The sequence below is a fragment of the Dinoponera quadriceps genome, unplaced genomic scaffold (genome assembly GCF_001313825.1).
Source record: "Dinoponera quadriceps isolate SergipeBrazil2010 unplaced genomic scaffold, ASM131382v1 scaffold13686, whole genome shotgun sequence".
NCBI classification, from domain to species: Eukaryota; Metazoa; Arthropoda; class Insecta; order Hymenoptera; family Formicidae; genus Dinoponera; species Dinoponera quadriceps.
In genome coordinates, this window is record NW_014567423.1 from 1 (window position 1) to 27660 (window position 27660).

Here is a 27660-nt window from a genome sequence, read left to right on the forward strand (position 1 = left end):
GGGAGGGAAGGAGAGAAAGAGAGAGAGAGAGAGAGAGAGAGAGAGAGAGTTATACTGATATGGAATTATGTGTAAATATACCACAGGAGCACGCTATTTAGTTGAGCAACATTAGTTTATTAACCTCCTAATCTGATGTTCGTTCAAACCGTCATTTGTAAATAAATAAGGTGCTTGTCAAGTTATAAAGGATAAGGAAAAGGCATGAAAAGAGAGCGCATGCTGCATGGTAGTTGCAGAAAAAAATGATGGAATCTCATGATTCAGGTGACTGGCGCATGCATCAGGCGACTCTCGCCTGCTTTTATTCGCGTAAATGACCAAGTTTCTCTTGTCTTCATAGGGCGATGTCGACAAACTTGGCGTCAGATTGCAATGCTCACTAATATTGTATAAATGACTTCACGAGCATCGACCAAGCCAATTTCTCTTCAAACGGTCTTTCCTCTTCTTATCGTATATCTTTTCATATGCCAGGCAGGATGTTATACGTCTAGCCTAAATTTATTGCAAAAGATGCCATAGCACATATGACACGTATCACATGCTATTCACACAAGTTTCTCCGAGAACAAGAATATAATTACTGTAAATCTCAGCAGATAATGTATATACTATGCTACGATAAAAGGTCGTCTACGATTGATTTGATTCGACAAAATTATTTGACGACATTATTGTATCTTCCGCTGCGGTGGAATATCAAGTTCGAATGTGAGTGCAACGGTATACTCGCTTAACTCGTTTAGGACCAAACACATTCCTAAAGAGAAAAAATAGGAATACGCAATCGTTCCTTCTCGTACAGAACCGCAGTAAACTACGGCTACCGATTGTACATACAAATGTATCCCAAAGAAAATCTTCACTACATAAGAGCGTTACAATTGTAAACGAGAACGCAGTAGGGTCGTGACGATTATAAAGGTAGTAAAAGCAGATTTATCTACGAATGTTCCTGTAATCAGAAGTTGGTATATCTCTCTTTTTTTTTAAACGTAGTGTTCCTAGAGAACCGTAAGAAGAGCGTAAGTTTAATGGTGCTTATGCGTAAGAGCCGTATATTTGAGGGAATGCACGAAATTATTTCGACGAACGAATATTTAAATCTCTTTTTCTTATACAGAACATCTCATTTTCAACCGTGATGTACAGGATGTCCCAATTCTCGCGACTTTTAATTTTACCGAAAGGTCCCCTGAATAATTTAGAGTTAATTTTTCCTTCGGTGAAAATATAGAGAAAGTCCGTAGTTTATGACAACTTTTCAGTCTTCAACATATCTTTTTAGTAAAATCTCAAATTAAAATTCTATTAACACGTTCACGCCGGCGTGCATCACCGGTGGGTCACGCTTGAACATTCGTTTAGACGCCGCTCACCATAAAAAATATAGTTCGTTTAGTAACTGGAAAAAATTGCCGTATAGTTGAAAATTTAAATAATCTGGCGCCGCCAGATGAAGCCCAGCATGAATTCGAGCGCTGTCTCACAGCGAAAAACATGAAAATCGGCCCCGGCGTGAACGTGTTAAAGTATGTTTGAAATAAATCGGAGAAAATAATTTTGTTGTCCATTTGGTGGTCGCTCGAAGTACAACATTTTCAATTGCTTGTATCTCGGAAATTATTGGTGCCTTGATATTGCTGTTGGGAAAAAGTTAACTTGAAATTGTTCAGAGAAATTGTCGATAAAATTAAAAGTCATAAGAACTGAGATACCCTGTATATATTTTAATCGTTTCACTGCACGTACCACCACAGTGCCTACCTATTCTGCAGTTTTGCTGGGATGAAATCTCTCCCCCCCTTCTCTCTCGCTTTATATACGTTGCATCGAGGGCCGGTAAATAGTTCGTCATTGCGAATTAGTTAACAATACAGATTCTTTCGGCCAGTTTGTTCCTCAGAAAAGACGGAAACGTCGCGCTAGGAAATTTGGAAAAGTGATACTTTCGAGGCGGAACACTTGATATGTTCCACCAATCCTATGTAATGATAAATAAAGCTCTTTCGTTATCCGCGATAGTGGATACGATGAATATAAGGAAGAGAGCGACAATTGAGTTCTTACTAGTGCCTTGTAATCTGTAACTCATTTAACACTTGCGGAAATGGGCCTCCTTTGTAATCATTTCTTCATCTATCAGAATGAGAATCGTCTCTCGTTTATGGGACACGAGACTGTATCCTTGGAGCTCGTCATTTCGCTGTTGTAAGAATTCCAATCGTCGTTGATTACACAGTGTTGCGAGAATGGCTTACTATTTATTATTATAAATATGTAGTCTGACACGCGCGTGTCAGCGCGAAACTACGCAAGTCGACAATATCTCAATCGGGTGTCAATGATGAGTATTACAACTACCTATAGCGATAGTGACTAATACGATACGACTAATATTAAGGCTAGATGCATTGAGACAAATATTACTCGTAAGAGTTTTCGATAATGTTATTATGTTGCGGGACATATAATTTTATATTGATATTTGTAATCCCTGTAGATATTTTCTGTAACTTTTTTTCTATTGATATTTATTAAAACGCATTTTTATACTATATCGCTCGAGTATCTTCGTTATTTTTTAAGGCGGTATTCTCTTTTGAAATGTTGTCACAGTTATATACAAAAGCTGTCGGTTCCTTTGATGTAGCAGTCACGTGACGATCGGCCATGTTGGGAGGGAGATACAGCCGCTTAATTACAACGATATCAAATGAAACGGCAAGCGTCTTGGGCAAAATATAAAATAATATATAAAATGTAGTAGTTGAAACTTATAATAGCACTTTAACGATAAGGATCAGAAAATATTGAAGTAAATAAAAATTAAACGACGACATAACTAATGTGGTTAAAAACTAGAGACTTGAAGCTTCAAAGTACTTCTTGAACGATCTCGATAGCATCATTCCTGTTAAGTATAATAGCGACTCGTAGCGGAGAATCAAATTACAGAAAAAACGGGTTTGCGGAATTATTAGACCCGTTATTTGATTCTCCGCTACGAGTCGCTACTGTGCTTAATGAGAAGCTGAGGTCGTGATATGACTAAACGATGGACGTACTTTCTATTTCTCAAGTAGTATGACTCAAGGGCTGGTCAGACGTATTTTCTATTAAAATCAAAAACATAGGCGAAATTCAACAGGCTGTAACTTCCGCAATAACGATGCTACCGAGATCGTTCAAGAAACACTTTAAAACTTGAAATTTCTAGTTTTTAACCACATTAACTATATTAATGTTGCCATTAATTTTCGTCACGATATTTCGAGTTAAACGAAAAATGGCGACCGCTTAATTTCATGCGCTTACTGCGCATGATCGTCAATTCATAGATTCGCTTCGTTATAATTTTTGTGTGTTCCAAAATATGAGAAACAAAAACCGGTTCTGCGACCGAGCGTATATAATATCTCAGCCTATGGCCAATATTTATAGTCGGATCTTGTATTTAGGATTGTCTTATCTTCAGATGCTCTACGGCTCATTTCATTGGCTACGAAGCATCTGAAAATAAACTTAAGACAGTTCCAACTATGAATACTGGCCTATGTAGCCAACGACGAGAATAATTTGCCCGAAAATATTCTGGTAAATTCCGGTAAATTCTGGCATTCCCTTTAAAAATTGAATCTGAATCTGTTGAGCAAACTATTTTCGTATCTGGCTAGATAAATTAATTGGCACGGTTGACTTGATACTGAAGGGAAGTAAAAAAATTGTAATTTTAAAATTGCAGTCCGAAGAACCGGTTTGTCATTAGTCGATAATCTTTGCCGTAATTTCTAGCTGATGTATAAGATCACAGCGAATACCGCGGGCGAGTCAAGCGAACTGAAATCGAAAAGGCCATGATATTCACAGCGCGCTGGCACAGCGAATCGGCGCGCGGCAACAAGACCGCGTTGAATTACGCATGGCGTCCGGGAACGGACGCCATCTAACGACTGGCATTCCTGCCCGTTCCTGTTGGTACAAAACCCAGGGCTATCCGTGTAAGCGCGGAACTTCTCAGTTTTGTTTGGCATAAGTGCGGAAGTGCGCGTCTCGTGCGAATATCGTGATCTCGGCAGCATCCTCACGTTATGGCGCGAGCACGCCGTGCGAAATGATAGGCCGCTGCTGCTGATTACCGGCCTGTTCGTTCCTACGTACGTGCTAACCGTGTGCGTTGGCACGTAGAGAGCGGTCAACCTCCTCCCGCACGAGACTCGTTCGGCTGTGCCGCGTTGCTGGCGGATTCCCCCCGGCTGCTCCCGCAGCTCACAGGTAATAAACTGTCCCGTCGGCGCACTCCCAGCTGTGTGTCTCCGCCACGAAAATTCGCCCGTGTTTATGTTTACTCCTTTAATTACCCCCTCCCCCTTATCCTCCACTTGTCCCGTCCCGCCTTTCTCGATTTTCTCGCCGCTTTTCGCCACGCACCGCGCGTTTCCTCGTCCCGACGTGCCGCTCCACTCCCGCTTTCGCGCCTTCCCCGCCGTCGGTGAAGGTAAACACGCGTCTCCTTTGTCGCTGGATTATGATTATCGCGCGCGATGTACCGCCCGAGGAATCGGGGAGTTTCATGTTCAGACTATGATAATTATGTTATATAAACTTTGCATTATCGTGCGAATTTTTTTTCCTCTCTTTTCTTAATTGCACCGATAGGTTCACAATGAAAGATACATAGGAAATGTATATCCGATTTAATTTGCGGTAAACGTAGGATAACAGTGTGTACACAGTTTCGCATCGAATTAACTTTGCATTCGGTTACTGTAAAAATAGCTTTACTCTTATTCTGTCTGATCGTCATTGTTTTCTTATTTACTGGTATTCTCCGTTTATAGAATATTAAAGTTTCAATAAGAATAATAAGAGATACTTTTGTTGCTTTTCATATAAGTAAATAGAAAGAATAATTCCTTCTGGTGGAAAATGAGCGCATCTGCCCTAAAATCAACAATACCCGGGGTAGGTACGTCGTCGACTTCCACTAGCCACTCGATGTTGCCCATGAATGCCATGGCGCAGAAAGTCGCGGGATCGGACAGTGGGTCCATGAAACCTTTGTCGGGAAGCGGACTGAGCTACGTTACTCTGCAACCACCCAGTCAACCGTTGAGCCTGGTGCAAGATCACAGACCCTCTGTATATCAGGCCCCGTCTTACATAGGCAGTAGTATGGAGAAGGAACCGGAAACTGAGAAACTGATACCGAATGGCGTTGAGGTAGCGAAAGCAGAACTTGAACAAGATGTGCCTGCTCCCGTAAAGCAAACCGACTCCAACAGAAATAACAACTTAAGCCCGGAGAATCCTGCCGCGGAGCAACCGTGTGAAATTCACACCGAACAGGAGCTCACGTCGTTAACTTTGGACTTTCCTGGTGAGTAATTTCTTTTATCAAGTAAATATATTGCTCGATATGCTAACAAAATCTCTGTATATTGGTCTCTCTGATTAGATAGTTGTTTTCTTTACAATAGTAGCTGAAACAATTACACTGCATAAAAGTATTTTATGCAATGGGAATTATGTATAATTATACTCGTCTTTATAGCTCTATGCACACATGCGCAAGTACAAACGCAAAATAAAGTTGAGGAAAAGAAAACTCCTGTAAATAATGGGTCGGACGGCAAAGCAGTTAATACTCCTGTACATACGAAACAATCACCACACAAGCCGGAAGATACGCCAGTTAAAAACGAAGTCACAAAGGCAAAACCCACCACCAATCAGAGTATAAAGACAACTATTGACAATGCTGCTGCTGCACCGCTGGCTAGCACAGTAAAACCTGAGACGAAGGTTATTACTTCCTTGAAGATGAACAAGCGAAAATCCCGAGAATTGAAAGATTTGAAGGGAGCGTCCACGGTCGCCGATGGGGCGAGTAAACCCAAGAGGAATCGAGTTCAAACGCGCCTCTATCAGAGCCCGCTGCCAGACATCGCACTGCTGGTGAAAAACCTCAACAAGACTCCAGGACCTAAAGCTACTGACGAGAAACTCATTGTGTTCTACAAGTGAGTATACATCGCTGAACAATTTAATTTCACGTTCGAGATGTACAAACTTTCTTTTTACATCAGAAACGAATTTTTGGCTGTGAGAAATGCCGAGGGAAGCTTCTACGTTTGCCAAGCGGTGCAGAATATCTACAAATCGAGCAGACGCGTTCGCATACGTTGGCTGTCTCAGGACAAAACTAACGGAGAAATCTATTCGCCAGATTTCTACGATTTTACAGGTATTGCTGCGTCTTCATTTTAATATTATCATACATACGTCACAGTGATGCATGCAGTTATTTTTCCTAATACCACTGTTTCATTTTTAGATTTCGATTGCATACTGACAAACTTGAATCTAAACAAGATCGACAAGAATAAATTCCAATTGACCAAAATAGAGTTGCTGCGCACGGAGAATATTTTGAAACGGGCCATCGATGTGGAAGCCGGGATATCAGAAGCACCTCGAGTTACAGAGGAACATCCCGATGGTTGTGAGTAACTCAGTCGTAAACTACCGCCTCTGATAACTCTATTTCAATTGTTCCTCGATTAATTCGATAAAAACGCGATTGTAAACTTACAATTTGGTAAGGAAAGCTTTTTTCTCCTCGCAGTGGACCTGTCGCTGTATAAAGACGAGTCACAGCTGAAGAGAAGAAAAGGCCTTCACAAAGAGAAGCCGGGTCAACGAAAGAAAGCGAAACGAACGACGAGTTCTTCGGACGACGACCGGGACGAGGAGCAATCGGAGAAGAAGACGCCCAAGACAAACCGCACGAAGAAACGATCGGCCAACAAATCGTTGGCGATCGCTAAGTCGGTCGCGAAGAACAGCAGCAGGGCGGAAAGAGCCCTGAACAGAAGTACGAAATTACAAAGCGACGGCAATGATGCGACTGCAACAGCCGCTACTACCACCGTTGCTGCTACCGATGCCGCTGGTGCTACTACTGTCGCCGTTGCCACGGGTGCTGCGAGTCCTGCCACCACTAATGCGGCGGACAGTAAGAACAATGCGGAGGCGAAGAAATTCGAAATGAAGAAGAACGGCAAGCAACAAAACAACAACACCACCGGCGTCCCGAGGACGAAACCCCGAGGTAAGTAATATATCTATTAAAACGGCAGACGATACGTTGGCGTGATAAGTGTCTACGTGTATCGAAGGGACTTATTCAGTAATCTCTCATTGCTACGTGTGTATGTAATTTCAAGGTACCGCTCAAGCCGCGCAGCAGGCCAGCAAAATGGCAGGTCGTCCGAAGCGCGTGACCGCCACCACCGGTGTTTTACCGACCGAGGAAGCATCTCCGCGAAAGAAACCGCGCGGCCGAGCGTAAAACACACCTAACGCATAATTGCTTTTTTTATGCTATAGTTACAGACGAGTCTGTATCGTAGGCAATATGTACGTGTGGTACACTTCTTGGAAAAAAAAACAATTACAATCAATCTATTGTGTAATATATACATATGTACGATCTCAAGATTCTTAAATGTATCATGTGCCGCGATATATTATAGTCCAACGATACGGGATCAACGACTTGTATCTCTAATTCGTCAAGTCGCATTTGAAGAAAAAAAAAACAAGTGGACGTTAAAAGAAAAAAGTAATGAAAATAGAAATGGCTCAGAGAGAGTGAGAGGAAAAAAAAGAGAGAGATTATATATGAGTAATATTGTGATATCATACAAAATTTGTACATATCGTCTACGTCTCAGACTCCATCAGGAGAAGAAAGTCACGAAATGTGTAAGAAAAAACGGTACCTTGAGTTGAGTAATAATTATCTACAGGGTGTCACATATTAATGCACTCTTGCAATAGTCTATTTTTGATGTTGTGAGTGAACCGTACGTGATTCAGTTGGTTTTAATGTACACTTTCCATTGGATATAATAGCTATGTACAAATATATATGTCCGGGAGAGGATTGAGGGTTATATGTATTCTGTAAAACAGAGAGAGAGAGAAAGGGAGAAAGTAGAATTAAAAAGAAAAAAAAAATAAGAGAGGACAAAAATGCAGTATCTCTCGACAGAGGGAGAACTGAAAACAATCCCGATTATTGCCGAGTTTAACCCGATCTATCGGCGAAGGATCTCGAAGTACAATACCTGTACATTATGCTGAATCCTTGCTGTTAAAATGAAAAAAAAAAAAGATAGCCCGTAAAATGGTCCAGCGCCTAGTAGAGACAGGCAGAGTAAAGAAGTGCCCTGAATTGTCTCCTTGTCGAGCCAATGGATTCGCGAAAAATTCGCGAGCAGAAAGTAGCACGTTGCTTATATAGTTTTTTTTTTTTAATTTGCACTCGCGCGTACCCTGTGATTGTAAAATTATGGGATCCGCGCTGAACAGAGAGTGTGGTGCCACGTTATGATCTAGGTACATAGATATAATTTTAAGAGAGGAATTATTCTTATGATCTTCTTATTTACAGCTAATAAGTATACAATTTTAAGTGTATAAATTTTGATTTATATCCACGTGTTGATTTTATTTTTCGTCGACTATTAGGCGGACGAAATGTATATTTAATAAGCGATAGGCCGTTATAATTAATATTTTACCAAAACTAAATTCGTATACATATATATATATATATATAGACATATACATATATACATATATATATTTTAATGTAGCGCATATTTTATATATCCTGTCAGCGTAATATGTTCGTCGAAGAACGTAAAAGCTTGTGTCAGTGTTTTTTTCTGGTTTTTTTTTCTCTCTCTCTCTCTAAGAGGAGCTATTAACGAACGTCTTTTAATTGTAATTGTGTAACGGGATTCGTTCTTTTCTACACTACGACAGTACATAGTAGACGTATGATGAGAAAAACTTTGCGAGATAGGTAGATTATTTATAAGAGGTCGACAGCTTCTGCGAATATGAGAGAGGGCGTGCTCGTAACATTATTGATTTCGAAGAAGAAAAAGGAAGAAATGCTGTAAATGAGTTTCCGACGATTTAATATGGGGATATGTGTAAACGTATTTTATACATTGGCCGTTATAAGCAACGCGGCCGCTATTGCGACGCAATAGGGAATATTCTTATGGCACACATACATGCACACACAATATGCCGCACTTCTCTCCCGCTTGATTTTATCCGGACATGTGTACATAGGTAAATTAGATAATCAAAATTGTGCATACGGACGCGAGGATCATTTTCTGTGTAACGTTTTCGAGTCATCAAAGTGATCAAGTCAATTTGCTTGCCATGTAAAAGATTTATTTTTTTCTTGCATCACCGAATAAGGTTTCACCGCGCCCCCTACGGTGCGTAGAGAAACATAGGCGATAATACTCGAGCGATTCGCTTGATCGCGCGCGCGCGCAAATCACCGAACCATCAATCACAATGAAACTCTCGACTGCTCGAGTTCTGTTTCCCCGTTTCTCCGCGCGCTACGATTCCGTAACAAATGACTCCTGATGTGCGTTTGTCGCGCTTCTCGTCTCGACGAGACAATCATATGCGCGCCGGTACATTAAATGTCGAGAGAGAGAGGAGGCTACGCGCAGCTAACACGCGATTCCGCCGTTTGTAAGGATGAAGAAACATCGACTTCCGCTTGGATAGAAGAGAAAGATAGAATAATTTTCATACGCTAAACGGTTACGCTGGATTTTATTCTCTCGCGATGATTTAAAATATACGAGGCATCAATTTAATGAAGAATTCTATATGACGCGCGCGACACACATACACACAGAGAGAACCATTGTTTGCTTACTATTCGATTTCGTTCCTTTTCATTTCGTTCGCCTATACAGTGTTGCGTTCGTTCACAAGACGCGCGTCAACCACGTGCAATCAGTAAATGCAATTGTCGTGTAATTGTCAGCGTTATAAGGCATGCTCTTGCGCATGAGAGATGGGCTTATCGTTCGCTTACGCCGCTTTCGCATTCCTCGTCCTGACCACTTATACGGAACTGTTCGGAAATATTTCCGAATCGTTCGGTTATTTCCCTAGAAAACGCAATAGAAATATACAGAATAACTGAACGGTCGGAAATCTTTCCGAGCATCTCCATAACAGATATCCTGATCTCTCCTTTCATTTCTTTCTTTAATTTCTCTTTCAAATAACCGGATGAAACGCGGTTCGAACGTCGGAGCGTTGCGCGAGGATCGTGTTCTGTCTTTCTTCTCTTCGCGATTCGACATCGATTCGCTTTTTCACAAGAATCCTTGCCTGATCTCCCTCGTTTCCGCGGGGACGCAACTTTCGTTTGTCGAAGCTTGCGTAATTCCGACGGATTCCACAGGATTCAGTTAAGAACACGGCGGAAGAAAAACTCAACGTTGTTGAAACGCTGCGCGCGTTCGCGATGATGCGATTTTGCACACGTGAGAAAAAGAACGAAATTCGGAGATGTTTACGTTGTAACGTACGACAGTGGAAGCGGTTTTCGAGCTCGTGTAACGATTAAGTGTCTTAACATTAGTTCTTATTAGATGTAAGCGCTTCGGATGCTGGTTTACTAAAAGTAATCAAATAAACTAACTGTACGATGTATATATATTCGTTGACATATATCGGCCGTGGTATATGTGTAGCACTATAAGCGATCATTATCATGCTCTCTCTCTCTCTCTCTCTCTCTCTCTCTCTCTCNTCCCTCGCACACTGTTTTTATTTTACGCGACTTTTTTCTCCCGTTCACTCACTCGTTTCTTCTCACATAATGGCGAGTACAATGACGTGTACATAATTTTCCGATCAGTCGTCCAAGAACGAGACGGGTGTGTTTTGCACAAATTCTTCGCAAAGTGAGCGATTGATCCTGTCTCCCCTCCCCTGCTCGATCGCGATAATAGAACTTTTAGGTAAGTATATAAGCACCAGACAGATACACTCACCCACACACGCGCAATTTCACCCACGATTTAGTTTAAGCGACACGCAGCTTTCTTTCACGCGCGCGCCTCCGAGCTTGATCGGTCGCGATTCACTGACGAAAGCGCAGAATCGTATTATGAACCCTTTCATGCGCGAATTTTAATGCAAAAAACAAAAAGGAAGGAACATCCTGATCTTACGTTAAGTTACGACCAGAAACATAAACGAGATCTTACTTAGTAAGCCATCTTACGATTATACAATAAAATTATGATTAAATCTTTTATAATTAACACAGAATTATAGAAGATATATGACGTTCACTGATGTGAGCTTGAGACATTTATTGTAGGGCTATAAGAGAGACCAAAAGTAGATATTTACCGCAATAAACACGATGCATGATAGGGTTAATAATAATTTTCGCGATGCCGAAGGATGGCATCGTTGAAATTGTGGAAGCAACAAGTAATCGATACACTATTAATCATTATTTTATGCGTCATGCGTTTTGTATCCGGTTTTCGACCGAATCGGCGAGATTGGGCGCGACTTAGTGCGTTCTCCTGCTATCCTAAGTGGCGACATACTTCATATACTTGTAAAAAAGGGAAAGAGAAACCCCCCCCCCCCCCGTGTGGAATTTCTCTTTGATTTTAAACGAAAGTTGGTTTGTCTTGTGTAGGATAATATCGTAAGGATAAGAGAGATAAGCATTTCTTTCAATCTATCCGATTTCGGACTAGAGGGTGAGACATTACTTCGCGCTGTTCACGTTCTCGATGGTAAATCGAAAAGTAACGGAGATACACAAAAGTGTTTTGTACAAAGGTCTTTTGGTTATGTATGTACAATAAAGTGACGTCCAGAAATACTGCAAATACCAATTCTTTCATGACGCGAAACACGTATTCCCCGCCTTTATCCATGATTTTGAAAGGAATGCCATGCTTGAAAAGGGGCTACCATTTAACAATTATATCATGCGAAATTTGAATCTTTTTACCTCCCCCCTCCTTTGTGACATTTTTTCACCAAGTATTTCCGGACTATCTTCCGATATATTATGTGATATATGGAATTACTCCTCCTGTTCCAAGAAATGAAGGCCGTCCAATCTTAATATTGTATTTTAATCATAATAACAATTATTCCACATGCATGATTTCCGGCTGACACGATGGTTGTGTTAAAAACAATGGTTCATAAGTCCACTTTGGAAATACTCGCTTATACAGATTCATCAGAATTGTATCTTGCGATTTTAGTTGTCCATTAAACACACACTTCATATGGCCGTGTGTACCTGTAAGAAATCATGAAAACATTAAATATTGCGTTGAAGACATTCACCTTAGTGATATAATACTAATGTACGATTTACCAAGAGATTCCTTTATATGTCCCCTACGTCCATATTTCGTCCTCAATTCGACAGGCTTGAACCATTCGATATCCTCGCGATAAAAGAACATGAAACGCACAACTGCTGATTTCTTGTTCACCTTATACGGATGACCACTTAGAACAGCTCGTTTCACGACAATTCTGTCGGGATTACAGGACAGCACACTTCCAGTTGCAATTAACTCCTTTAATAAAGAAGAAATATTATTGAATACTTAATGCAATAACCTCACCATTAGTTTTGTGCACAATAGCTTTAATAATTTTAGCATAATATTAATAACATTAATAAAGTACGTACGAGCTTGCCGTTTTTATCTTCAATATAACAAAGAGTTGGACATGGTGGAAATATAATTGGTGCGTACATACTCGCTACAATGGTACTATCAGGATGGAAGTATCTCTCATACTGAAACATATTTATCGCAGTAAAATCTCACATTACATATATGTTCTCGGTTCAGTTATAAAACATACTTTACAATAATAAATGAAACAATTTTACCGGCTTACTTTATGCTTAGTGCCGTTCGTATGTTGGCTAAATATTGGACACGCCGCAAATCTCCTAAATCCGCACTGAAAAACTAATCTATCCTTCGACTTGATCGATTGCACGTCATTATTTGAATGTTTCAACACTATATTCAGAAGAGACATTTTCTTTTCATACGGTAATAAACCGAACACCACCAATGGTTGATTCTCCGTCATGGCAAATGCCTTAAAAGTTTCACTACTAACGCGAAGAATATGAATTGTTAGATACGAGCCCGGCTGAAATAACATACATCTAAGTGATAATAAATTCAACACGATGTATATGCATGTGTATGCCTTATAAGATTTTATCTGTTAATATAAAATAAAAAGGGCGGAAGTGAAGTAAAATGTTCACGAAACGTGTCGGATAGAAATCCTCGAGAGACGCAGCGCCAACTTGGAAGCTAGATCGAATACCTGAATTCCTCCTTCATCCTCGCGTTCTTTGTAAATACGTTTCCGTGTGCGATCAAAATTTTTAAATTGAAATATCCGAGCGTAATCTACGGGGAGATTTTCCTTCGGATCCCACGGACTAGTACGAAATGACTCGAGACCACGATACTTCTGAAATCTCGTTTTAGCTAATATATCTTGAGGTGTGTCCACTTCATCGGGAAATTGCGCATCCAGCTTTGCTTCTGCGTGTTTGTCACAAAATTATTAAAATAGCAATGAAAGATACACCAAAAGAGCATGGACAAGATAACGACTGCATATGTTAACCTTTCAACTTTTCCATAGCTTGCTTCTCTTCGAGCATATCAATATCTTGATCGTAATGTTCCTCATCCAAAGGTGCTTCCGATATCGTAATAGTTTCGTATTCTTCATCATCTTCTAGATTTTTATCGCTGTCTACAGACCTTACCTCTTCCATAGACATATAGTCTTCGGAATCAGTGCTGAGAATATCTGAAAAGCGAAAATTTTGAAAGAGGAGAAATTAAAAAGAATCAAAGAAAGATGTGTAATACCTGCATCCTCATCCGGTATCCAGGCAGCTTGGTATTCGGAAGTGCCCTTTGGCACAATTTTTACAATCTTTTTCTTCATTTTAGCTGCTGCTTCAACCAATTCTTCTTCCGTAGGCCACGTCTGTTCAGCGTCCATTGAATCAGGAATATTTTCACTTTCAAGAGATTCCTAAAAATTGTATGCATTCTAGATATACACAGCACACACTATTGCTGTTCAATCATATATCATAAATGAATGATCAAGAGCATAAATAATTGTGCAAAAACCTGGTCTTCAATATCTGCAATTTGTAGAATACGTGTAGATGTTTCATCATCCATCTCGGCTTCAGAACGGTTTTTGCGTTCAATTGGATACGGATCGTCTGATGCTTCGATATGCGACATCTGAAAATCTCCAAAACCCGGTATATGAATCAAATTATTAACCGAAAGGTATGAACCCCGTAAGTGTCCAGTAATCGAGAGAGTCCCGAAATCAGAAGAGCCCTGAATAAAATGAAAATTGTTATCACGTGTTGTTTACATAAAAATAACGTTTTTCATAATCCAACATACTCCATTATTTTTAAAGGAGAATTTCTCAGCTAGAAGGTGTGGTCTTTTATCTCTGTAAACTACACTTCTTTGTTTCTGCGATGCAGCTCGACGTAATATGTTTAAGCAATCAGCCGCGGTATTAAGCTCAAATATCTTTTCTTCGGGAATCCATTTCGAGACCGTACTTTGCACAGATTGTTTGTATTCTTGACGTTTCTATTGTACCGTTTGAAACATACAGATTAATATTTACTACGAATAACTGTTTGATGGTTTGATGGAGAAACTAACAGAATAATTTGGTATAATTTTATCCAAATCCAACACACTACTGTACTTACTTTAACGTGAAGTTTTTGAATATTATGTACTGCAACAATAGTAGCAGGTAAGCCTTGAGCAAGGCAAGATACAATAATTTCCTTGCCCCAATCGTCTATAACTTCCTTCTTTGTATGGTCTATCTCACTCTTGACAGAGTTTACAAAGAGTATTGTATTAGCCACTTTGGCTGAATCCAAAGTAGCAAGAACATTACTCACCAGTGGTACAATAATGGAAAATCGCTGCTTGAACCTTGGTATGCTATATATTTAATTGTAAGATCAATGAATATTTAGTTTTGAACTCATTTTCTAATAACTTTTCACAGCATACCCTATATGTATGACTCCACTTGGACTAGTAGCAATATTAGCAGTTTCATCTATACTTTTTATAATGGATATTATATCTTGGACATCTGTATCACTTCGCAATGGTATGATCGAGATAAGATGAGGTACAGAATTAAATCCACTAAGATTTCTTTTCTGAATTAATATTTCCTCGCGTCTTTTTCTTCTTATTTGCGACAACTGGTGTCTACGTGCATCCTTCCCTAAATTCTTTCTCAGATGTTTCCATACCTTGGTAATATTTTGTTTACCTGCAATAAAGAAAATTGGTATAGGACGTAAAAATATGTTCTATGATATTAACAATTATTTGTTGTTCTCTCGAGGAAAATTTTGTCGCTAATGAAATTAACCAAAAATTATCACAATTATTGTTCCATGCTATAAGATTTGATGTTTACAAAAGATCTACTTACCTTTCTGCTCATTATTAATAGCACTTTTGCTACGATGCCTGCCGGTCTTGTGTTGTTTATTAGTTTGTTTAAGCGCACCTGGCCGATGCGTTTCTTGCTTCGTTCTATCCATTACGAATACAATTTAAACAACATTCAACATCCGGGAAAATTTCATTAACCTGGTTGATCCACGTGCCATTCGTTCCGTTCTCTTGAATAGTTGAGAGGGCCAGAGTCTGATAGAAATGCGCCAAAGTAACAACCTAGGTTGCGTTCGGGAATTACATTTGATGCATCCACGAGCTGCTCACTGGGCGTTCTTGCTTTTGATTGGGGTATATTTTTAGATCTGAAAAAATATACAAGAATTCACTGAACGCTAAATTCCATTGGAACTGACCAATCGCGTCAAGCTGACAACGATACGATTGGACAGTTCCAAGTGAAAGAGTTGAATTTAATTGACAGAAAAACAGAAAAGCTTCAATCAAAACTCGCGCTGGTAGTGAGCAGTAGATAAAGCAGAAACTCGAGTTCTAATTGGCTGCTGCCTTTCTGTCGAATTCTCCCTAATATATGGCAAAAAAGCAGCGCAACGACATGTACCGATCCTACAGTCGGTAAACAGTTATAGAATCCCGCTTCATAGTGCATCCAATCGAATTCATTAGGACTTTAGACTTTTAGCTACGTCCAGTGATTACGAGATTGTCGCCAGTACTATATTAAGGATAATTGATCGGCTGTATTTGCAAAGATCAGTCACTCACAGTTTCTTAGTCGAACGAAAATGGCACGCGTACTCGTTGGAGTGAAAAGAGTAATCGATTATGCAGTAAAGGTAACAAGAATGGATTATACGTTGATGAATTTTATTAATAATATTAAAGATGTTAAACGTCCAAAATTTTTCTGACAGTACGTTATGAAGGACAAGACAATTAATCGATGACGATAACAGGACAAGTTCTTAAGTAACATTTTTTTATTGAGAAATTAATCTTTACAGATTCGCGTGAAACCTGATAAGACCGGAGTCGTCATGGATGGTATTAAACATTCGATGAATCCTTTCGATGAGATCGCCATAGAGGAAGCTGTTAGACTAAAAGAAAAAAAGATTGCCCAGGAAGTGATAGCGGTTAGTTGCGGACCAACACAGTCGCAAGATACAATCAGGACTGCACTCGCTATGGGTGCGGACCGTGGGATTCATATAGAAGTATCGGGTTCCGATTATCAGACACTGCAGCCTATTCATGTCTCCAAACTTCTGGCAAAGTTGGCTAAGGAAGAAAAAGTGGATTTGGTGATACTTGGTAAACAAGCTATAGATGACGATAATAATCAAACCGCGCAAATGACCGCAGGTGTTTTGGACTGGCCATCTGGAACATTTTGCAGTAAGGTAAGATATATAGCAAAATTTTACTGTAACTATACTGTATTATACATATGCATGTTATGTAACATTTTGCTTCTTTGTTTCTATCCAGATTGAACACAATAATGGTGAATTAACTGTCACACGTGAAATTGACGGGGGATTAGAAGTTATTAAAATGAAAACTCCTGCGGTCTTGAGTGCTGATCTCCGCTTGAATGAGCCACGTTACGCGACTCTACCGAATATTATGAAAGCTAAGAAGAAACCTATCAGGAAACTCACTCCAAAGGATCTTGGGATTGATATAACATCAAGAATTGAAATACTCTCGGTAGTAGACCCGCCAGTTAGGCAAGCTGGTGCTATATTACCGGATGTTGATACTTTGATTGCTAAATTAAAGGAAGGTGGCCACGTTTAGCTATAAAAAAAAAGTGCAGTTGTTCTTATCTCTTGTTATATATATTTTACAACTTTTTATATATATATATATATATATATAGCATATTTTTGTACATTTTCAGAAATTGTACACAATATATGTTTTAATAAATTTGTACCGTGTATGAAGAATGGAGTACTAATTATTAGTAAAATTACACAAACAGTAACATGTATATATATCTAATAAAATACATACATATACGTATGTATATACATATGACCAAAAATATTGTATAACTCTTAGCGATATTTGAAGAATTATCTCAAGTAGATCAATGTTAAACATACTTTTAACCATACGTGAAAATTTCATCTTTAAATATGTACATATAAATGTAATTCTCTGTAAAAGGTAACATTGATAATAATATTATACAAGTATTCCAAGCGTTCCAAACCTCGCGATTTTAACTTTACTGGTAGGTTCTCTGAGTAATTTAGAGTTAATTTTTTCGCAGTGAAAACGTCGACTCGTCAATAATTACCGAGATATTAACAATCGTAAAAATAAAGTTTTTTGTCAATCAAACGACTAAATAGATAACAAGATTTTCTTCGATCAATTTCGAGTGGGCTCGTAACAGTTTAGCTTAAGTTTTAGTCACAAAGATAAATTACGTTGATAATTGAAAAGTCGCTATGAATAATGATTTCCCTCGATATTTTCAACGAAAAAAAAAATTATTTCCAAATTGTTGAGAGAACGTGAAATGAAAGTGATGAGGCTTGGAATACCATGTGTATGTACATTCTCACTCTGCATGTAACTGCACACAGTATTAAATTAGATGTCATACTTAACAGACAGGTCGTATCTTTAAATATTTTAAGTAACTTGATTATCTGAGGTTCGCGTATTTCTCTATGAATAGATAATTATGAATAACGTGCATATATGTGCCGATTTCCTATGTGGTCATATAAGTTTAATACAGATATATTATTTAACATATATAACATGTCAAAGAGCAATACGACAAATACACGAATGCTGATCGGAAAATACATTAATAAAATTACATTCATTAAAAAGTATTAAATTAGTATTTTTTTTTTCTTTCTTTAATACCTCCTCGAAAGTTCGGCAAAGAAATGTCGCGAATTAAGACTAGTACATTGTCTATATATTAAACATTTAGCAGATTAGTACATTATATGTGCGCGTATATAATGTACTAACGATAACATTTTGGCTAGTGTTCGCTCTATATATTCATAATAAATGGGACAAAACTATACCTCTGAATACCCGTATCGATCATCCTCTGAGGAAATAAGCATCGTTGTCTTAACGATCGGTCGATCGATCGACTAGCTATTATCATACTTCGCATAGTCTTCCGAGAAATCTTGTTTTTCTTCTCTTTGTTCAATTCGTTGAATACTGTATAGTTCTCAATGTCAGGGAAAAATGCATCGAGTTTAGAACAGTCTTTTCGTAAATATAGGCTCTGTCTCTTCTTAAAAAGGAAGCTCGTAAATAGTACATCGTTCATGACGTGAGAACCTTCCAGTCGAATCTGCTGTTACCGGTGTGGGTGATCGGCGGGAAAGGAGGAGGATGCAGCTGCCAGCCGTCGAGACCTTGGCGAGCGGTTAAACACGCGAGGTAAGGCACTCTCTGAACTAATCTAGTGACTTCAGCCGCCGGGGGTATCCTACCACCGGTCAATTGTTTGGTGCAGGCGGCCAGGGAAGCTGCATGCGCCACTATTAAGATATTACCATCCGTGCTCTCTATGATCTTCTTGATCAGGTCGTAACTCCGCTCATAATACTGCGCAGCGTTCTCTTTCGGCGGGAGCTCCTTCGTCTTCACGATCGGATCGTAATCGGTGTCCACGTTGAAGCCGGCTTTCATCAACTCCTCGGAGGTCATCCAAAGCGGTATGCCGTTCGGATACCACGCCAACCACTCTATGAGGCCTGGCTCCACTTTGATGGGAACGTCCGACTGCAAGCCCTTCAGGATGTAAGCAAGCGTCTGAACGCAACGCAACGAAGGCGACGCGAAGGCAACGTCTATCTTAACACTGGCGGACTTCATGGCCTCGCCTACTAAGTTCGCCTGCATCTCGCCAACAGTGGTCAAGGGACAGTCATTCTGGAAGTCCTGGATATTCCGGGCCGGTATCTCCTTGGGCATGTTCAAGTCACGACGCACGTAGCAGCCGTTCGACTCGAAGCAGTACGGGATCCACGAGCCAAAAGTGAAGTCCACCCTCTCGCCGTGTCGACATATGAAGATCTCCCTCGACGCTGCCATCTGCCATTCGGGACGGATATAGATTAGATTAGGCAGGTCCGCCGATCGACTCACCTCGTATCCTTCGATTACCGGCTGCTCGATGCCGTCGGTGGTATCTGCGGACTCGCTCGGAGACAGGACCGGCGGCCTCCTGAATCGCGGCACCACCTCTCCCTCCTCCGCGCATCGTTTATCGTCGGTGAGCATTACGGTGACGTGCAGCGTCCACGAGTCCGACTCCGCGGTTCTCTTCGTGTGATTCAACGGCAGGTGACCGGACGTGCCGGTCAACCAGGAGATACCCTCCACCCAACCGTCCGTGGACACGTTGCATGCACCCTCCCGGATGTAGATGTAATCACCCACTCGTAATTCCAGCTCGTCGTGCTCCCGGGGCACGTGGGCGTGTGTCACTTTGTGCACGTGCAGATTCTGCAGTCTCGAGTCCCTCGAGTATAACCTGAGCTCCCAGTTGGCCGGCGTGTTCGGACTTAACTTCTCGACTGTTGAGCGAAGGGACGGAAACAAGCTGCTGGGGAACTGGTAAGCCAGCGTGAGGTGCAGAGACGTTACTTGCGGCTCGGCGGTGACACCCAGAGTGGCGAGTTTATTCACGTAGCAAACAGCGATATTCCTCAGCCATTCCGCATTGACATCCTTCACAAAGAAGCCCATGAAGTTGGGCGATACATACGTCTCTAGCTCGATATGCTCGTGCAATCTGTCCTGATATGCCACATCCTCGAGAACATTCGCTAATTCTTCGGTGAATTTGTCGGGAGCCTGTCAAAATATTTACAATCGAATACTTTGTCAAATTAAATGCAAGTTAAGAGAAGTAATCTTACGTTGAAGGAGGGAACAAGAGTGATGTGCGGTATAAAGTTGTGAGCACCGTTCCACCCCAGTTCTTTACTTTCCGACCAAAAGAGCTCGAGCTGTTTAGCCAACGGTCCGATGGGACAAGCGTATAGAACGTACTGCCGTTGTGTGTCAGAGTCCAATGTTGGATCGCGCACGTGAGCCAGCAGCCAGTCCGATGCCAACTGCACACCACGATGTCCTGTCGCAGCTAACGCCTTCTCCCTGACAAATATTTCAGATCGAATACAAGCGGGACTACTTTATGTATCAAATGTTTTCGCGATTCAAGGTCACGTTTGACAGCTGTTTGTTTACAATTAACGAGTCACGCGCATTGCCGAGTAACACGGCCGATCACATGTCACAGCATCATATACGTACGCTCGGTGTTTCGGGAAGCCCAGCTGCAGGAGTGTTTGCAGAGGTGTCAGGTGCTGTTTCGAAATTTTTGTGGGAGTTGGGTTTTTTCGTGGCGGCAGCGTCGCCATGACGGTACATTACTGGCGTTTACAGACATTTACTCGCTAGCAGGCCGGCCAATCGTCGCGCAACATCACGCTGCAAATAAAGGACTCGCGTATGTACGAACGGTGATCTGTCGATCGATTCGAATAATTCGCCGACAAGTTGTAATCGAGGTAAGAATAGTACTCGACGAAACTCTTTGAGGATTATGTCGTAATAAGTGACTTCGGGATATCTTTTTTATATCGCACGTATCAGCAATTATCACGTTATCATACACGGAGAGATTATATTGCGATATCACTGTTTTTACGCTGACATTCTATAGAAATTTATAAGCGAGTCTTCTCTCATATAAATAAACTTTATTTATTTATTTATTCATCTAATAAAATTTATAATCACGCAAAATAATGCATTCGTAACTTTGATTAGTATCGCTCAGTTTTGTTTATAGAAAAAAAAACCCACGCATAACAAGGAGTATAAAAGATGTGATCAATTAAAGAGTCGTGAACGTTAAATTTCGTAACTTCTCAGTCAACATCGAGCATCAGTTATATTTATGTTACAATTTCGCATTCGTATATATTATATAACATTGAGTGTTATCTCCTTCTTTCATCGCGTATTTTACAACAATTTTTAATAATCAACATGTTTTTATATCGTCTATAGTTAGTGTAAAAAAAGGAAAATAGTGACAGTGGATTTATTCTGGATATATTTCTATTTTTTTTTTTCTTATTCGTCACGGCATTCTATTACAAACACTCTTCACACTGCACTGGTATTTCGGTACAGAAGTAATAAAAAAGTTATAGCTTATATACATATATGTAAAGTGGAGCATTTATATTGAGACGTCTAAAAAAAATAAAGCAAAATAGAAATGTTTCAGACATAAATTATAGGGTTTGGAAAGAGACATATTTTGACGATTTTAACTTCTATCTCACAAAGTATTCACTTTTTGATCACCTCATCTTAATATTTTTATATACGCAGAATGAACAGATAAATCGATCTGTATTAAAAAAAAAAAAAACTACTATAATCCTATGAAAACTACTACTACTACTATACTCCTATGAAAAAAATTAAGTTGACCTTGAATTATTGACAATACAACGAAGTTGAGGTCACCAAAATATATCCCCCTCCAATTTTTATCTGAAACATTTCCTTCCATTTTACTTAGTTTTTGTTATATTAGAGTGTTTCAATTTAAATGCTGCACTCTGTATGCATGTGTGTATATATATATATATATATATACGAGTATATGGAAGCAATCCAGCATCACATAGTAAAAATGGACCTTCTGGTTCTCCATCTTTCCACCTGATTTCTGCCGAAATGTTTGCAGTTAAGAAGGCCTGCGAAGTTCCCTCGGCAGGCTCACAGATTCGGGAAGATTTGTTGTCAAACAAAATCGTTTGGACCGCATTCATTCTCATTGATTACCATAGCAACGCGAAGCGCGCGAAATTTGAGATGAACTTCCCGAACAACCTAATACAATGTAAGTAAAGACGCGTGTTGCAAGTTTGCACACAGTTTACCGATGATAAATTAATACGATATAATTTAAATAATTATTATTAATAAATTCTATATATATAATAGTAACATAATATTAATCACATAACTATATATCATCTCCTTGAAAGAAATCCTTATATTAAAAGAAACCCACAAGTCTCATTTAATAATATCTTACTTCAACCATCTATTTTATTCACACTATAATATGCGTCTCTGTTGGCGAACTGATATATTACGCTGAAAGCTTACCGAACAATAACAACAATTGAGCCTTGATACCAAAGTACTTAATATTGCACATTTTGACATATTTGACGTCGCGGCAGGACGATTCAAAATGTAATATCACCGCGACCGCAAATCGCCATTCACAACAATCCCATGCGTGATCCCCTGCGAGATCATGTGGTAACAACGAAGATTGCGTATGCGCAAACTCGAGTTCTCTTTGCGCTGTAATGTACGCAGACTCGCGGACTTTCAATCATTCCATCTCTGCTCTATAAAACATATTTGTGTATTTCTTCGTTTTCACCAATCGGATATCATTGTTGTGTATACCACTAGTCTGATTATCACTATGTGTGTAATTCGTAATAACTATAATATTCTCACCGAAATCCGTTTCCGCTCCCGCTTTGAACGTAACTCGAAACTGTACATAAATTAAACAGATTTCGATTCTATTCTTCGCAAATATCTTTTTACAATTTCAATACGTCTCGCACGATAAAACCTCTATGTACAGTGAAATTATTTTTCCCACGTGTGTGTATTATCGATAGCGAAGTAAACTATTCAACAGAGAATAGAAATCGCTTCCGTTAGTTTAATATGATCCTCTTAAATTCATATAAATATTCAAAACAACCTATTTTACCGCTAAAACCAACGAAAACTTAAAACATCATCGTGTGTGATCAAAGTAAGAGTAAATTATCATTAGAATGAAATGTATTTTGCTATCTTAAATTTCGACTCGGGAAGAGCATAACGCAAGATCTCAGTTGCAAAACGCAATTATTCGTGAAGATGAAATAAAATAAAAAAAAGGGCACCTAAAAGGACTCCTTCTATAGCTGTTGAAACGAACTAGTTTCGACCGTCATTCCGATCTTCTTTGGTGAAATAATGATGATCGAAACACTCAGGCAGTTCTAGTACGAGTCCTTTTTTGATTTTATTTTAACGACTTGCTAACGAAGAATCTTGATCAGTGGCGGACAGTGACTTTTTGGAGCCTGATGCTAATACTATTTTAGGAACCTTTTTAACTGCGAGTAAGCAAATGAAAAGAGGGGATTGGTCCTCCTTTCAATAAGGGCCTTAATGCCCCAGCGTCTCTACTAGTTTCTATATAAATCCGTCAGTAGCCTGGATCGTTCAGTCTTAGGACGGTATTCATAGTTAAATTTTATATTTAAGACTGCTGTGTTCTCACTTTGGCACATATATTTTGGCATGCGATTTCTGACGTCATCAAATAAGGACAGCCAAAGTGAGGACACTTTAAGATGGTTTGAAGTTCATCTTCAGATGTTGATCGTTTCGTTGACATTCTATCTACAGAGCATCTGGAGATGAACTTGAGACGATTTTAACCTGATAAGATTGTATCACGGCCTCAGATCATTTTCACGAACTTGCACGAACGCTTTCCGTTTCACTTTCTGTCAATACTCCACCGTCTCTGACGAAATACCTGCGAGTATAGCTTTAGGATGATCAAAATGTTGCCATAATCCGACTTGCATCGGTCTGCATTCCGCAAAGCTATTTATGACAGAATTCACGCGCATTGGCACGCGGTCGTTGACAAAATAATCGGGCTCTGCGTTTTCTACTACGATATCGATCCAACATACATTTCGACGAGATAATATCGTTCGAATGGAAAACCCTCCGGAGTGAAGTAATCATCCATTTTCATGAATGTTGTTTGCGCGTTGCCTCGAAAGAGTTTTTTTTTTACCGCAGTGACTACTGCACCTGCGGAATGGCTTTCTTATTTCTTTCTTTCATTCGAGATAACTCATTGATATTATGCAGCGAATATCTCGCGATCTAATAAGTTTGCGCTGAGACAATACGGAATCGTACTGCGCGTGTACTGTGCGAATTAAGGGGGCTAGAGAGGGTTTGAACTTGTGAAAAGTCGAAAGAAATTGTACTCGTTATCGACCTCAAGATAAATATTCATTCACTTCGAAATTGTATGTCTTTTTCAAATAAAATTTCCAAAATTCACTCACAAATCGACGTTTCAAATGTTCCTTTAAAAATGTCAACTGGGTCATTCGCAATTCCTCCACAAAAAACCACAGCTCCGTGACGACACACGCCGCAGAATGGCAGCAACAGCTCTATATATCTTTATCTTTTTTAACTTTACAAATATATTTTTATCGTTAATACATAGTAGATTTCGTATTAAATGAATTCCTTGATCTATGATAACAAGCAAAGTTTGACTGACTTTTAACAAGCTCATATCTTTCTAAATCCGTTCTACGTGATGAAATTAAAGCGCCACGATGTTTACGCGCGACGGATTTTGCGTTTTGTACACGCAGTGTCAGTCTCATAATTGGCAGTGAGGATTCTCGGAACACGCCGCTGTGATTCGGATTACCCAGTATTACGAGATAGCGAAAGCTCGGGATGTCACCGACGTATATATCGCGAGTTCAAATTTCTATTCCTTGATACAAAACGATCGACGAATATCCATATTGACCGTGTACTTGGACGCTCGCCAGGTACGCGGACTCGATTCGGCTGTCTAATGTCGGAGAATGCATTATCACATCTATGAAATGGAGCGACGAATTTGCCATGCGATCGTCCGTATATTCTTATTATCATTCATTCAAATACAATCGGCGTCATGTATATGTTGTACCATTTCTCTCGAGCGAAAATTACATGAATTTCAGTCAGTCAGATTAAAAGTTGCAACATTTTTTTCGCAAAGTTTCCCGTGTCCAATTCGTTCTTTTCAGTAACTCTCAAGAAATACATTTTCTCGTTGGATACGAGGTGCACTTAAATCGTTACAATTAGAGCTATTGTAATCTTACCATTACAACTGGAATTGCTTTTGAACCTTATGTATAAGGCTGAAAATTGTGTAATTTCCGTCTAGGAAATGATACAACGTACATGACGCCGACTGTACACGGAAAAAAGAACTCGGCTTGTGCGACTGAATCTACTGTTACCAGGGGACCACACTAAGAATAAAGTGTTTGTAACAATTGAGTTGACGTAAAAATTCGTCCCGTTTTTTAATCAAAATATATATATAACATTTATCTGTTTGAAAATTCAATAAATTAATTAAGCGTTTTATTCGATGTAGATCTGCCAGCTCTCCGAGCTGCACGATCCCATATTCGTAAACATTCTGGGATTTCTATGCAAAGGACTGATTAAAAAATGGAACCAATTTTCGTCCCATCAACCCAATATAATCACATAGAAAAAAGAATTATTGTCGGGAGAATTATTTTTGTAATGTCACTGATAATAACCTTACGTGCATATTGCTGTTACTACTCTTTTGTTAGAGTAACAAGAAGGCATAATTGGCTTAAAAAATGACTACAATTTTCCGTAAGAATTAATTATTTTTTCTGCAGTGCAGACGAAAACTAAGAAGTAGTTTCGAAAACTAGAAACTAGAACGAAAACTTAGAAGTAGAATCTCTTTCAGAAATTTTTCTATTTATATATTCAGAATGTTAAAAAAAATCATTCAATATTTATATGGTAGATAGTACACGTTATACTGAGTAAAAAGATCTTAGTAAACACAAGTCAAAAGCTCAACTGTTTTTTGGATATAAACATTTTTGTATGTCATGATTGACTTACTAGCTTCTACGTGTCGTATACGACGTGAGAAGAAAATAATCTGTCTAAATTTTTATTTCGATATTTACAGAAAGTGTTCTATATATATAATAGGAAAAAGTGTATCCTCCTGAGAATTACTGAGAAACAAATTTTTCTATTAGATACTGGATGCGTTGCGAAACTCATCGAGGAAAAATTTGATCATCTGATTAATAATCATCAGAACGATTTTTGTAGATTTCTATTCAGTCAATTGCTCTCAATTATCTCAACCAAAGTTCAACCAGCCAAATGTTCAATTTCGATTGCAGCAACAGAGTTATCATTTCTTGTTACCGAGTTTTCGTCTTCCATTCGGTTACCGAGTCTTTTTTCTATATAGAGGCAGTCATGTACGCATCGATGACCGTTATTCTATAGACGACAAGTTTCTAGCGAGAAAAAAATATGAGAAATCAATTCACTACTTGATCTATCTAATTTGCTCAACCGCAGAGAAACGTCGCTGTCGCTCCTTGCCGTTACAATTTTTCACATTCATGCATAGAAAAGACAACTACGTTAGTGTAACCGAACTTCCACTTGGGATGCTTGAGTACCAGACGAAAACTCGATATTATAGGAACAGAAAGATTCCTGTAGGAGATTTGTATTCAGTCGATTGTTCTCAGTTATTTCAACCGAGTTTCAACGCAGCCGAATATTCAGACAAATATTTCCGGTCGCGATAACAGAGATTTCGCTTCTTGTCACCGAATTTTCGTCCGGCCCCTATATATAGTTATGTGAACTGAGATCTTTTTCCGTGTAATCTTGTATCAGTGGAGAGAAAAATGCGTATGTTAGTTCTGCAGATCCTTATTATCGTTCCTGTTTTTTAAATTTCTTAGAATAAAATTTCATTTGAAAAGCAGAGCAGACCATCGAGTCACCCGAATTTGAGTGACTTTTCATTTATACAGGGTGAATCCTTCACTCTAAATCGTCGAATTAATATTTTTTTCTCGAAATCGAAGAGCGAATCTGACTTACAGAAGACTACTAATGCAGTCTTGCTTCCTAGGCATTGCGACATCGAAAATTCTAATCAGACGCATTATATCCGAAAATTCATACATCATAACTGTTGATTATTCCCAATGAGACGATGTTCCAAAGAAGCAGTTACGATACGCAAATATTCAGAAGTGATGAGTCTGATTGGAAATTTTCAATATCTCTGCCTGCATCAAGGCCTCCTTGCTGCAGTTGTCTTGTTTCATTTTTCATTTTCGATAGTAAGATTTCACTCCAAGAAATTTAGAGAGCAGTCTCTCTCACAAGAGAGTGTAACAAAGACGCCCATCTTTGGATCGCGCGAAGAAGCGTGCAAAGGGGGCGAAGAATCTCATTCGCGATGAGGGGGGGGGGGAGG

General features: G+C 39.4%; 4 protein-coding genes across 9 annotated transcripts; 2 read left to right on the plus strand and 2 right to left on the minus strand.

Moving 5' to 3' along the window:
• The first annotated feature begins 3944 nt into the window (after positions 1 to 3944).
• LOC106751459 lies at positions 3945 to 8564 on the plus strand. Of its 3 annotated transcripts, none has more exons than XM_014632357.1 (7): positions 3945 to 4278; positions 4901 to 5383; positions 5558 to 6026; positions 6093 to 6250; positions 6341 to 6508; positions 6632 to 7117; positions 7233 to 8564. In XM_014632357.1, the coding sequence occupies exons 2-7, from the start codon at positions 4933 to 4935 to the stop codon at positions 7355 to 7357; spliced, it is 1857 nt and encodes a 618-aa protein (XP_014487843.1). In that variant the 5' UTR covers positions 3945 to 4278; positions 4901 to 4932; the 3' UTR covers positions 7358 to 8564. The 3 variants fall into 3 exon arrangements, with proteins under 3 accessions (XP_014487843.1, XP_014487844.1, XP_014487845.1); XM_014632358.1 differs by having other exon boundaries at positions 4908 to 5383; XM_014632359.1 differs by having other exon boundaries at positions 4973 to 5383.
• A 1105-nt stretch (positions 8565 to 9669) lies between these two features.
• On the minus strand, positions 9670 to 15677 carry LOC106751458 (pre-rRNA-processing protein TSR1 homolog). Its single transcript, XM_014632356.1, has 12 exons — positions 15451 to 15677; positions 15015 to 15285; positions 14699 to 14942; positions 14376 to 14573; positions 14085 to 14306; positions 13815 to 13983; positions 13564 to 13752; positions 13255 to 13478; positions 12808 to 13071; positions 12593 to 12703; positions 12269 to 12476; positions 9670 to 12190 (listed from the first exon to the last, which is right to left on the minus strand). Exons 1-12 carry the CDS (start codon positions 15560 to 15562, stop codon positions 12033 to 12035), a joined length of 2370 nt encoding a protein of 789 aa, XP_014487842.1. The 5' UTR covers positions 15563 to 15677; the 3' UTR covers positions 9670 to 12032.
• A 341-nt stretch (positions 15678 to 16018) lies between these two features.
• On the plus strand, positions 16019 to 17392 carry LOC106751452 (electron transfer flavoprotein subunit beta). The gene is made up of 3 exons (XM_014632342.1): positions 16019 to 16273; positions 16442 to 16840; positions 16929 to 17392. Exons 1-3 carry the CDS (start codon positions 16223 to 16225, stop codon positions 17238 to 17240), a joined length of 762 nt encoding a protein of 253 aa, XP_014487828.1. The 5' UTR covers positions 16019 to 16222; the 3' UTR covers positions 17241 to 17392.
• Positions 17393 to 17492: 100 nt separating this feature from the next.
• LOC106751451 (protein UBASH3A homolog) lies at positions 17493 to 26364 on the minus strand. Of its 4 annotated transcripts, none has more exons than XM_014632340.1 (4): positions 20757 to 26364; positions 20360 to 20590; positions 19602 to 20294; positions 17493 to 19529 (listed from the first exon to the last, which is right to left on the minus strand). In XM_014632340.1, the coding sequence occupies exons 1-4, from the start codon at positions 20871 to 20873 to the stop codon at positions 18756 to 18758; spliced, it is 1815 nt and encodes a 604-aa protein (XP_014487826.1). In that variant the 5' UTR covers positions 20874 to 26364; the 3' UTR covers positions 17493 to 18755. The 4 variants fall into 4 exon arrangements, with proteins under 4 accessions (XP_014487826.1, XP_014487827.1, XP_014487823.1 ...); XM_014632341.1 differs by having other exon boundaries at positions 20360 to 20597; XM_014632337.1 differs by having other exon boundaries at positions 17493 to 20294.
• Positions 26365 to 27660: the final 1296 nt, after the last annotated feature.